The sequence below is a fragment of the Telopea speciosissima genome, chromosome 9, assembly GCF_018873765.1.
Source record: "Telopea speciosissima isolate NSW1024214 ecotype Mountain lineage chromosome 9, Tspe_v1, whole genome shotgun sequence".
NCBI classification, from domain to species: Eukaryota; Viridiplantae; Streptophyta; class Magnoliopsida; order Proteales; family Proteaceae; genus Telopea; species Telopea speciosissima.
The window spans coordinates 1771864-1785667 of NC_057924.1; the positions used below are offsets into that span (position 1 = coordinate 1771864).

At 38.6% G+C, this 13804-nt stretch overlaps 2 protein-coding genes across 2 annotated transcripts; both read right to left on the minus strand.

Annotated features, from left to right (window-relative positions):
- Positions 1-1711: 1711 nt before the first annotated feature.
- LOC122641128 (long chain acyl-CoA synthetase 8) lies at positions 1712-12359 on the minus strand. Its single transcript, XM_043834456.1, has 12 exons — positions 12316-12359; positions 11017-11623; positions 10847-10927; positions 10485-10757; positions 10044-10175; positions 9783-9956; positions 9430-9659; positions 5293-5410; positions 3264-3395; positions 2893-3027; positions 2185-2391; positions 1712-2002 (listed from the first exon to the last, which is right to left on the minus strand). Exons 2-12 carry the CDS (start codon positions 11563-11565, stop codon positions 1838-1840), a joined length of 2196 nt encoding a protein of 731 aa, XP_043690391.1. The 5' UTR covers positions 11566-11623; positions 12316-12359; the 3' UTR covers positions 1712-1837.
- A 643-nt stretch (positions 12360-13002) lies between these two features.
- On the minus strand, positions 13003-13691 carry LOC122641134 (18.2 kDa class I heat shock protein-like). The gene has a single exon (XM_043834462.1). It carries the CDS (start codon positions 13634-13636, stop codon positions 13151-13153), a length of 486 nt encoding a protein of 161 aa, XP_043690397.1. The 5' UTR covers positions 13637-13691; the 3' UTR covers positions 13003-13150.
- Positions 13692-13804: the final 113 nt, after the last annotated feature.

Below are 13804 nucleotides of genomic sequence, written 5' to 3' on the forward strand. Positions count from 1 at the left end.
ATCTCTTTGAGACTTTGATACATGAAGAGCATACCTTTGTCATCTACTTTGAGACAAAGATGATTAAAGCTAATGACACCTACTTAAACATGTTTAATCAATTAGAATGCTCAAAGTACTCAAAAACATTTTAGCTGTAACCTATCTTACCAACATGATCATGTGCTTTTATATTCTAAGATAGAATCGAATCAAAAGCAACAGGTCTTGAACAGAACTTGGCCTTCTTTAGTATCTAAAGAAATAAGAAGGGGCAAACTTTTTTCTATTTCTGAGGCTCCACAGCTTATACCTTGTGAAAGGCTGTTGGTGACTAAAGGCAATACCATGGTGAAGAGTATCTCTTGCTGATAATAAGGTTGTTAATCAGTCGGTTCAATTCGATTTCGGTCACGACTTGGTTAAACCAAAGTCGGCCTATTAAAAAGAGGGTCGGTTTCAGATTTATACTGAGTTGGATTAACAAGCTTTTCCCGATTTGTTATTGAGTTGGTTGGGTTTAATTAAGATGGTTAATTGTTTATACAATCATAGTAAGTAATGATTACAAAAATTTCTTTTTTTAAGTTTGAAAATTTTTACTTTCCTTTTCAATTTCCCTTGCAATCTAACACAGCAGATTACTGAAATTGACTTGGTGGTTTGTGGAGGGGGAAAATTGGGATCCGGCTCCTCTCCAAGGAGCCCAGTGCCCAAGGAGTGCCATGGGCATCCAATGGCTGGGTTGTGCCCCACACATCTCGACACACACCAGTCAACCATTGAGAAGTGTTCAGCATGACCCAACCGTTTGATGCCCCCTAGGCAGGCATTCCCTGGAGATGAGCTATATACTTTAAATTGTGATTGGCACCACAATTATTCACTACATTTAATCCTTCATCAGTGAAGAAGGCAAGATTGAGTAATAGCCAAAAAATTGACCTCGATAACTCTGTCCTTTAGGCTTCATTTGGTTGCAAGGGAAATTAAAGAGATGGGAAACGAAGATTTCAAACCTAAAAGAAAAAAAAAATTGTAATCATTATCTCACATGATTATATTACTTACTCTAAATCATTCTATATTTGATTATTTTACAAGATCCCTTGAATATGAAGGAAAAATAAAAATCACATCTAAAAACTATCATCGCTAAATATGATAAAAGTTTTATGCAGCTTATACAATCAGATTAAATAATAATTACAAGAATTCATTTTTTAAGTTTGAAATTTTTATCTTTAATTTCCCTTGCAACCAAACATAGCCTTAAAGTAGAGGTGAAGCTCCATCAAGGTTTTAGTAATCAGTATTGGTCTCAATCTGATACCAATCCAGATTGGTTCAAATCGGATAAATTTATCCAATTCATTTTTTTTTTTTCACATTTTGACCCTGGTCTGTTCCAATCGGTCGATCCGATACCGATTCCTCAAACCATGAATATGTCAACTAAAACCTCACTAAAGCTTCTTTAACCATCTCGGCTAAACAGGTTTCAAGAGTCGCTTGTGCAATGCTAATAAAATGCAAATTTACTAGTTCAGATCATAGTTAGTTAAAACGCATTTAAATGTCTTTTATTTAAATAATTTAAGATTATATAAACTTATAATTCGTACATCAAATATTTAAATTTAATTAATAAGACATGAATTGATCCCACAATTTATGCTGTTTTTTTGTATTCATCCAGTGCACAATGGCATTCAAAGGTAAAAAGATGTTGGTCACAAAATTATGAGAATTTATAACTAGAAAACATCACATAAAAAGTTATACAGAAATTGATAATGTCTCAACTGCACTGAAAACTATTAGCTCAAGAAAGGTAAACAAAGATGAGTTCACAGTTTCATTCATATAACTTTTGAAGCTCATGTTTGAATTTGGCCTTCAACTGTTCCCTCTTTAACTTGAGAGCAGCAGTTACTAATCCAGACTCGGGTGTCCATGGCTCTGGCAAAAGCTTCATTTTTGCTGGAAATTCAAACTTGTCAAGCTTAGCATCTTTTGCCACCTGTTCACAATAATAACAAACTCTCAGACATATGTGTCATCTCTCTCTCTCTCCCCCCTGTGTAGATATGCATAGGGGAATTGTATGGAAATTCTATAAGAGTAAGGTTTTCGCAGATTCGCTTTTTTATTTTTGACAAAGTAAATCTTATATAGATTGTTTCCAGCAACATGCAGACTAACCTTAGAAAGGGATTGCTGGACCTCTCGAACTGCTTCATCTTTGAGGCACAAATCTGAGAAGTCTTTGTACTGGACACCAGCCCCTTGGGCCCAGCTTTCAAGGGTCTTCTGTGAAGGGACTACCAATGCTACACAATAATTGTGGAAAGGATCTGCATAGACCATGATATTATCCACATAGTTGCTTGACGATAGTGCTGCCTCAACCTGAAACCAAATGATACAAACAATTCAAATTTTTTTAATCAGAAAAAAAATATACGAAACAAATCAATTTAATTACTTTAATGACATTATAATGAAGAAAAAATGCTAGATACGACAGTCGTAATTTCTGACTGTTAATCCAGCCATCAAATGCAGTGGGCCCACAGTGTAAAGCAGCTGGACCCAGTGTACTGAATGGCAGGATCAAATGTGTTGAACTCCAAACTTTCCCTCTACTGATATGGTCATACCATATTAATGGTATACATGCCAGAGAGTTATCCGCTCAGAAGCATAACACTGCACGGTGGATGGTTTATGATCATCCAAATTGGTATGTTACTTATCTCCTAGGTTAGACCCATTGTATTTTGACCTGAAATATGTGTGATATATGTGATTCATTAGGCAAGGTAGGAATTCTTTAATCTGATCATCATTCCATAGTGCAAGCATAAGAGCACCTAATTTTATGGTATTTCATAAAATTTCTATATGCACCTTCCCAAGGGAGATGTACTCTCCATGCTGAAGTTTGACAATATCTTTCTTCCTATCAATGATTTCAAGGCATCCATCAGGGTGAAACTGTCCAATATCACCAGTGTAAAACCATCGCAGACCATTCTCATCCACCTGTTACATTACAAAATCAGCATTGTCTAGAATTGAGAGTGAAGCTGAAGGGACCACCGATTGAAAGCGACCCTCAAAAGGACCTGCCTTGTTTTGGAATCAAGGCAACTTGAGTCAGCTCTAGGGCTTCTGTTGGTTGACCTTGAATCGGAAACAGCACAGGTCCTTTGGGGACCACTTTCCTTAGAATTTCTGCTAAATTGGGATGTGGAACAAATAAAAATGTAACTACTTACTTTGTAAACCTCTGCAGTTTTAGCATCATTTTTGAAGTACCCGGAAGTTACACTGCATCCTCCAATTACAACCTCTCCTCGTGGCATTGGTTTGTCAGAAATCCTATAACCCCCGTCTTCCCAGGAAATCAGCTGTGAAAGTGGATGGAACACCAGAAAAAATTAGAATCTATTCAAAAACATAGGTTTCCATGGATAAACTTAAACTTTTGACTAAATTTGATGTGGACACTGTTCAGTGACCTACACAGGATAGAATTTCCCCCCTAGTTTGGACAAGGAAAAATACTAACCCGTATTAAATGAATTTATATTAGTCACAAATAACTGATAGTGCATCACAAAGTTAAGTTTCCTTGCATACGCAGTATGTTGGTAAGGATGAATTAGGCTAATAGACATAATTGTGCTGATTTTACAACATAAAAATACCAGTTCTGCACGTGATATCAACTGCTATAATCCATGAATACTCAAAAAATTATAAAAAATGATAAATAGGAGTATTCATGAGATGATGAGATAATATCTTATAAGTCGCATTTAAAAATTTTAAACCTCTACAATCAATATCAAGAAAATGGTCATCCAAAAGAATCAAAGAATATAGTGTAATTACCAGCACGATTATTCTTTCATTCTCAATAGGTAATGAGGAGGGTTGCCCGTAATCATCGCAAATTACATAATCTTTTTTTGAAACATAGAGGAAAAAGGGTGGTCCCATGTTAAAAGACTCTCTACAGCTAAATTCTTAGAAACATCTCTTTTTTCAAAGGATCTGTCTGATGGCTCAACTAGATCAATGCCACCTTTTGGACCTCAAGAACACTATATCAAAACCATTATTCTTTGCATGCCTTAGTGAGCACTTGTCAGGATCAGACTTGGTACTTTTTCCTGGCAGAGTTGGTGCGCACTCAGTGAGATTCCAGCCTCTGCTATGAATATCAACCATGCTAACAAAATGATGGCAGATAGTGGCAGGGATCAACAGTGCTAAATGGTATCAGTGACAACTGAGAACAGTATCGATGTCTCCAATTCCATTCATGTTGCCATTGATTCTGTCCAAGATCCAATGAATTCTGTTGAAGTGTATGGCCCCTCCCCTTTGATTACATCCAATGAAGCCATGAATTAAAAATATTTCCAGCAATGATAATTTATTTACTTTTGCCAGCAATGAGATTGAATGGTTATTAAAATCATGATAATGAAAAAGGAATTGGATAAAAGCACTCATCAGAGAGAAGAAAGGAAATGAGAATGAGAGGGGGGGGGGGGGAGAATATAAGGGGACAATGGGAGGAAAATTACCTTTCTATATACCAAAGAATGTAGCACAATAATATATATTAGTTAAGGATTATTTCTTGTCCTTATGTACACACACAAAGAGGTCCTTAAATATTATTCCTCTCGAGTGGAAACAAACAAAATAAGAATTTTAAAGAAAACCGTAAGAGGAAGGGCCACAAACAGCAGTAAAGGGTGTACCCAGCGCAAAAGGCTCCCGCCACTGTGGGGTCTAGAGAGGGTCATAATGTACGCATCATTACCCTCGCTTCGCAGAGAGGCTGTTTCTCGACTGGAATCTGTAACCACTAGGTCGAATGGAACCTTACTGTTGCGCCGAGGCTTGCCCTCTGGCCCCAAACAGCAGGATGGAACAATAATTCCGACTTAATATTATGCATAATTTTAGGATTGCCATGGGCATTACATGTAGGATGATTATTAATTGTTTACCGTAGCTGTTATTTAAGTACAATTTTGCTTCCAACCAACTTAATCGTAGATAACCAACATCAAATCTTAAGACTTTCCCTTCAAGAAATTATGATTACATTTTGGCTTTGCCCATGTTTCTTTTCTCTTATCTCTTATTAAAGAACCACACACATGCGCATGCACGCAGACACACACACACACACTTGCTTTCTTTCCTTTTTTTTATTTCCCTATTTAGTTACGCTTACAAAAAAAATGCAGACACAAACACACACACATAGGTAGAGAGAGAGACCTTAATGTAAGCGCAAGGAAGAGGTGGACCCACACGACCCACAGTGTCATCATCCCATTCAGAAAATGCTGCTCCAGCGCATGTTTCAGTCAAGCCATATCCCTGGCCTATAGGAGCCCTGAAGCAGGATGCCATGTTAGTGTAAATTTATGGGCATTAGGTTCAAGAAAGGGCGAAATGAAAAACATAGAAAATTTTAATGAAAAATGGAAGAATTAACACTACACAACCACCACCACCCCTCCCTCCCCCCCTCCCCATAAAAAAATAAAAAAATAAAAAAGGGCGGGCAGATGAGGAAGCCCTTTCCTGGGAGATTCATCCAGCATTTATTTTGAACCACAGAAGATTTCTACCATTCCCCTCCAACATGTTGGGCCCATTTGGATATACTCCTAATCACATTGGACTTGGGTTCATGATCATTCACAATGGTGCTTCAAGTTTACCAATAAAGTTTATTATCCATCTACCACTTCAGATGATAGTAAACTACTCTGTCACAAATGACAATGCCATGTATTTCTGCCCATGATTTTGAAATCCAGCAAGCTGTAAAAACTTTGGTATGTAATGTATCAAAATCATGATACAAAATTTTCAACTCTAATCAAATACAATAAAAGCTTCCCAACACAGCACTGAGATGACTGTCCAGGTGTTTCCATGATCGTAGGACAGAAAAAACTCCAAAGGGAGAAGAGAGAGAGAGAGAGAGAGAGAGAGAGAGAAATAAAATTATGCAGATAAATCATATAAATAGGCTTATTTTATTGGAAATAAGCTTTAGGATAACTTATGCATGTGTTGGGCCGTGATCCCATGTGTTTTCATTGTAATGGGCTCTACTTAAATGACCCAATAATATGTGTAGAGACTAGGCATATGGGATTAGTTAGTAAAGTGTCTTTATTTCTTATTTTTAATTGTTATTTTTGTTAAGTGTTTTAGTTAGGTTGGATTAGGTTTCTATATGTCCAGTACTGTTTTGAGTCAGTTTCCTTTATTATTTCAATTTCCTAGTCAGTTTATGTACCTAATTAATTAAGGATTGAGTTAGGCCTTTCCCTTTTAGTGTTTGAGTATGTTTTTGAGTCTTCTACATAAGTTTGTAAGGAAATCCAGTGATGTAGATTCTGACCAGAAGAAGAAGAAGCAGAAGAACGAACCAGGTCCTTTTTGGGCCAGAACTGGAAAAACTCAAGCCAGCCCAGTAGGGCTTCTAGAAGCTGCCCAAAGATGCTCCACAATTTTGACAGCTTCTCCTTCGATCAGTCAACTAGGATTGGTGCACCTTAGTTTTAATTTTTGCAGCCTTTAGTAGTTATTATATTTACTAGTTTCTAATTTTGTTCCTTGCATGTTGGCTGAACTATAAAGCCTAGTTTCTGTTTTCATTAGGTTTCTATTTTTAGAAGTCACTAGTTCTTAAGTTTCTAATTTTGTAAGCTGACCTATTCCATTAAATAGGCAGCCCCTCTTGTAATAGAAACAGATTTTGGAGGATAGAATTTTCAGGCCATGTTGCCATCGGTTATGAGAGAAATTCCATGTTTCAACAGTTGGGATAGCTGTGGGTGAGAGACCCAGGCTGAGAGAGCCATTCCCCTACCCCCCCCCCCCCTTTTCTCTTCTCTATCTTCTCCTCCATTGCAATCGATCACCTGTTGTGTTGCTGCTATCCTGTGATCAATACAAGTGCTGTGAAGACTCACTAGAAGGCTGCAATTAAACCCCAGATCCACCCAAGGCTGCTGTTTCTGTTGCTGATCAACATAAGGAGATTTTCATACCTTGCGGATTCAGTTCTGCCCCAAGTTCCTGCTGCAACTTCAAGGCTGCATATCTCCACATTCATCCAACGAAATCTACTGTGTTTTGGAGCATAGAACCACACCATCAACCCCTCCATTTGGTCCCCACTTCTACCCCATTCTTTTTTTTTTTAAATCCGAATATTCTCTAGGAACCGGGCCGGCCTCTAACCTTATAATAAAAATCAATCAATCAAGAAAACAGAATACAAGGGGGGGACATACCCGCCTTACCCCAACCCGAGAAGATAACATACTCAATCACACACTTGAATAGGAGACCTCACTCTCATACAAAACCCAAATAAACAATTCTACCCCATTCCATTAGCTAGAATCCTCCATATTTCTGTCCATCAAAATTACACCAAACTTGCTGCAGATCACCTACTCCACAAGGCCTCTACTCGATCCTCATTGGAGCCCAAAGAATGTGCTGGTTTGTGAGATAATTCTTAACATTATATTTTGGTATTGCTGCCATATCTTCCAATTCAATCATCAGAATCAAGTGAGACTTTCAGCAGTGCTTCTACTCCATACAAGCACCAATCGACCTGAGTTTGGTTCCCTTCCAGTGCCTGGTTTGGTTTTTACCTACTGATTTCTACTTTCTAATTTTGTGATCTGTTGATAATTGGTGATCTGGTCATCCTATTCTGTCCCTGTCTGGAGGGTTTGCTGAATACCCTGGGGCCTTCACTCAATCTTGCTATCAGCCCTACTGAGTGGTTGAATTTTGGATTACAACCCAAGTTTTACATCTGAGTTTCGGCCCTTGTTATGCCCTGCTGTTGGGGTTAATTTTGATTGACTGCTGTGAACTATTGTGGGTTATTTGGGACTAAATTAACCCTAATTTAGTCTTACATTATCCAGCATTCTACATGAATTTGATTAATAAAAAGCTTTGTCTTTGCTGCCTATCGTGGTATGCTCTTCCCTTGTGTCTGATCAAGGTTCCGTGGGTGTTTAATCCAACCAACACCTTGCAGTGGGAAGCCCGGGTGCATTGCTTTGCTCCTCTTTAAGGTACTGATCTACTATTTATTTTCTGCAATTCTGTTCATCCTTGATTCCTGCAATACTTCCGTCCCATCACCACTAGGATTGCTGAATTCGAAGGTGAGTCTCTACTCTGATTCATGTTCTGTTTTCAGATTCATCTTCTCCATATTGTCGGCTATTTAAATCTGTTCTCAGAATTTAAATCTGTTGGCTGTTAGTTGGAGTCCTACTTTGAGTAGGATTGGTATATTGGGTTGAAAGCTGAACTCGATACCTGTTCTCTATTGGTATGTTACTTATGATTTTAATAGCATAACATCAATTTTGAGTTGGGTTTAAGAATCTGCAACCTTGGCGCAATGGTAAGGTTGCTCCATTGCGACCTTGTGGTTGTGGGTTCAAGCCGGTAAACAGCCTCTTTGTGAAGCCACCCGGGGGGGGGGTTAAGGCTGCATACATTATGACCCTTTTTTAGTTTTGCCCCTTTCCAAGTCTTATTGGGAATTCTCCATAGAACCAGACCCACCCATTGCATCTATCTGAGATTTTCAGCAAGGATTATCTCCTTTAAGAAGAGAACCCGACCTGGATTTTTAGGTCCATCTGAAAGCTTGATTCTATTATATGAGTTTTTTCCCTAATCTGTATTTGGTTTCTCTGTTTTTCGATTCTGTTTTGGTACTGATTTAATTCTTTAAATCGGTATTACATTAAAAGAAAAATGAAAAACAAGACGGATAACACATATAGATACTCTTCCAAGATGGTTGATCTATCAGCCCAAGCCCTCCGCTAACATCGCAAACCTCAGAAAAAAATCCCATTCGGAATGCCACCAAAAATGTCGGAGCGAGCAGGTCTTCGAAACGGGTACAGGAATTCGAAACACACATAACAAAAAGAAAAATGAAAAACAAATAAAATTAGTTTGACTATGGTGCAAACTATCAAAAAGAGCTATCAGTATCCACGACCATAATATCTGAAGGAAATTCGAAAAACTTAGTGCATAAACAAATAATAATAATAATTTGAGCACTTTGAAATGTTATAGCATTATTTACATGATGCAAGAATGAATCTTTGCAAAAAAATGCTGCACACCCTCTTCTATCTCGCTAAACCTTATTTTTGGGGTCAACCAAAATTAGAGAACTCATGTCTCATGTCCATGTTAGATTCTAACATCCACACCATCAAGTGGTGAGCAGTTGACATACCATAATGGCTTTGATGAATAAACCATCATAAAACTAGAAGAATAATAAGTTTGAATAAAGCTCAACAACTGGGATGGAAAATAAAGAGCAATTACCCTACGCAGATATTGATGAAGCGTTGTGTATCACCAGACAAAGGAGCTCCACCGCAAAGCATAAATCGGATATCTCCTCCCAGAACAGAGCGTATTCTTTTAAAAATTATGGCATCCCACAAAACTTTTTCTAGTCCCCAAGCTCCAACCCAGCTTCCCTCAATAGCTGCCAGTCTGCGTTTAAATCCAATGTTGAAAAGTTTTTTTCCTAACCCACCCTTTTCCTCAACCTACAATAAAAGAATATAACTAACTTATTAAAGTACATTAATAAACATCAATCTGCAGAAAGGCACTGCATAATAAGGCCTCAAATGGCGTAAGCTAGTAAATCAGATAAAGCTAGCTCAAACCTTGTTCAGCACCCCGTCTCGAACACGATCTAAAATAGCTGGAACTGCAGCCATAAGGGTAGGCTTCAACACAGTTGCATCTCCTAACGTCCCTTTCTTTATTTTACTTGAGGTGTCAGTTAAGGTCAATGCTGAACCGTAGCCAATTGCACAACCCACAGACATCATCACAACCTAGATAAAAAAAATACATATGAAGTTAGCATAGAACCAATAAGTTCAATTTCTACATGCTTTCAAGAAGGATTTGCACATAAAGACCTCAGCTGCAAGTTCAAACACATGTGCTAGGGGCAAGTATGCCAGGTATACATCACTGCTGCCTAATCCAGGAATCACTGTCATAACAGCAGCTGCAGTCGCTACAATGTTGCCATGAGTCATCATCACGCCCTTTATTTCAAACATAACAATGTGTTAAGAGAATCAGGAAACTTCACCTTTCGACATGTTATCACACAGGCTTCAGTAGTAGCAGACAAACAAAGAAAGTACTAAATTTTTTCAAAAAGTGTTCCTCAGATTTTGAGGCACCCAGTTCAATACTGATTTTGGTAGTATTCAAAATCATTTTCTTTTCAGTTGCTTGTCATGCCATTAATTGTTAAGAATCAGGACATGCTACTCAAGCTAAGGTACTCATGGTGCACTCTGCAAAACAACAGTTTGTGAGATACAATGGAAAAAATGGTTGGAACCAACCTTCGGTAGCCCTGTACTGCCACTTGTATACATGATGACTGCAATATCAGTTTTGGATGGAAGTCTCGCAGGAGTAGTATTTGCTCTCCCCTGCTTCTCCACTTCAGAAAAAGATGAAATTGTCCAATTGCTCATACTAGCTAAGAGATCCGTAGGAATAGTAGATCCATCATCTTCAAAGTAAATGATGTTTTTAATAGTTTCAAGACTTGAGCTTATCGCAGCCAATTTTTTCAATTGCTTGCAGTCACAGATCAAGGTTGTTATTTGTGTCTGCCAAAAATGAGTGTGCAAATGACATAAAATCAATGCTAATTTGCCTCCAGAATAGAAAAACTTAACAGAAATGATAATGTTCCCACCTCATTAAGTGAGTGGATGAGTGCATCTTCTCCTAGAGACGCATAAATTGTGACAACTGTAATATTCTGGCGGAAACAGCCCTGGGATGAAGAATACATGTTCATATACTTTTGTGAACACATATTAAAAAGAAAACACACTGCAGTTAAGCATAAATTAGCTAGACTACCTGAAAAGCAAGGAACCACTCTGTTCGAGTTTCAGAAAAAATTGCAGCAGGGCTACTCATACTGTGACCCAATTTTACTAGACCTGATGCAAAGTTGCTAACACGATCAACTGCTTCTCCATATGTTATCCATTCATACTCTCCCAGATGGAACTTTTCAAACTTCCTTCCATCCTTGGCTGTGATTTCGTCTTTAGCGATGAGCTTTCTTGAACCAAGGAATCGAAACTGAGCATGCTTTCTACAAGTTTGCTCAAAGAGAGCTGCCATAGTTGTGGCTCCTTCCCATGGAACTTCAACCAATTCAGTGAATCTAGCATTGCGCATTGTAAGACCGGTCTCACCACCAACCTCTACTCTCAACCCCCTTTGTTTACCTTTTTTCTTACCCACAATTGCCAGGGAAAGTAGTATTGGTATGAGAAGACCAAGAACTACTGCACCCACAATTCCATACAGTCCATAGTTTTTCCCAAACAAAAAGTACTCTCCCTCAGCCAAGCTTTGCAACAATGGTGAGCTAAAATGGCTTTGCTTAGAATCCCCCATAGTGTATATTTATTAATGGATTGGCTGCATTTCTTTTTAGAAGTGCAGAAATGGATTTCTGACCAAAAAAAAAGGGGGTTAGGATCAGCGAAAAAGATATCCAGATTCAAAATGAATATGTGATAAAAATGATAGACTATCAGAAAGGGAACACGTTTATCATCTATCACAGAAATGACTTGCTAAACTTGGTGTAGATCATTGGTGGATCATTGCCAAGATAGTCTGGCACAATAATCAATTTCAACAAACTTTAAGAATGATACAATTTGAATTCAATAGCAGAACCGGAGGTCAGTATGTCAGCATCACATCCGGCAGTTTGGCAAAATATTTACATTCTATCCAACATCAGATACCGCGGACGCGAAAAACGGCAAGTATCACCTAAAACTCAATGAAGGCGGTAGAGAACTACGATCATATAGAAACCAATGAACTAAGGTAATAAAAGTACGACCGCCTTTGAATGAGTGAACTAGTTGCGATGAATTTTCCAACTCTGAATAAAAATTGAAATTAAACATAAAAGATGAAATCACCAAGAGTAATCACGATCGGAGACTCCAGAGCACTTTTGTGACCAATTGGATATCTTTCATTTTTTCCGCAAACAAAAGCCAATCCATTCTCAATAAGAAACCAAATCCTGCATATGATTATCAACAGAATCGAGAAAGGAAACCGAGAATAGATAATATACTTAGAACAGGAAAGAATAATCTAAATCATAAGATCTCATCTTCGCACCTCCACCGAAGGAGAAAAATGGAGAAAATATTAAATCCTCCTGCTGCTCTGCTTCAGTGCTTCTTCCTCTGATTTTTCTTGCTTGGAACGGCAGGCGATAGAATTTAACCTTATCATCCTAAACAAATACGAGTCCAACTATTAAGATAAATGACTGTTATACCCTAGAAAATATTTAATTATCTTTCACTTTCCATTAATGACATTTCCACCAAAGCCGGGCGTTTCCGGTATTATAGGAGAGGAGACCCTAATCCTGATATGTTTTGCAGTTGTGCTTTACGAAACCAATAACGTGTCCACAATGAAGAGGTGACACAATCACATATACTTTGACGAAACATCGAGATATGGAGCTATTCGGTAAGGCCAGATCCGCCGCCGCAATATAAAAAATCTCAAAAGCTTCAAATCTCCATTAAACAAGTGGTTGCTAATTGGAGTTCGTTCGCGTCTCTTTCACGCTTCAAAATCTCCAGTTTCTAAAGATACTTTCAAAATTACTGGTGACTTCGTCTTATCTTCTGGTACAGTATTCCGATTGAGATCGTGAATTGTAAGAACTATTACTGAAACATTACTTTTTAAGTTACAGAACTGTATGAATTTGTTCTTTAAGCGCGACATGGAAGGGGATTTCAGTTGATTAAATGATTCTATTTATTCTGAGAAAGTATTGCAGGAGCGCATTACAACACCAACGAAACTTAGACGAAGTACCAGACCCTAGAAGAGACATTCTCACAAGCAAATTCTACATCAAAAACACCATAGCATATCACAAGCAACCAATACACATTATGGTTTTATAGGTTGGAATTGGAGTAGGAAGTATTTAGCCGGAGATATCGATGGTCTTGACCTCGGGCTTCCTCTGCTCTTCCTTGGGGACAGTGACCGTAAGCACTCCGTTCTCCATATTGGCCTTAACCTGCTCCATCTTGGCATTCTCAGGCAGCCTGAATCGCCTCAGGAACTTGCCGCTGCTCCTTTCCACGTGGTGCCACTTGTCGTTCTTCTCTTCCTGCTCCCTGCTCCTCTCTCCGCTAATCTGGAGGACTCTTCCGTCCTCCACCTCTACCTTCACTTCTTCCTTCTTAAGCCCAGGGAGATCGGCCTTGAACACATGAGCTTGAGGAGTCTCCTTCCAATCGATGCGAGTACTGGCGAATGCAGAGGTTTCACGAGTTGAATTGGGAGCTGAGGTAAGGGAATTGTTATTGTTGAAGGGGAAGCCCTCGAACGGATCCCAGATGTCCAGTGAGAATGGATCAAAGATATTGCTTCGTCGACCACCGAAAATGCTTGGAATCATCGACATTTTCTATTCGACTTCGGCTTTGAAGAACTATAGAGAAAAAACAGAAAATTAACAAGGGTTAAGCGAGCTAACCTTCCGAATATCAGAGCGTCTATGAGCGTTGGTCGATAACTCTACGATGCAAAACAGCGCCACCGTCAGGGACCTTATATAAAGGTGGAAAGAGGA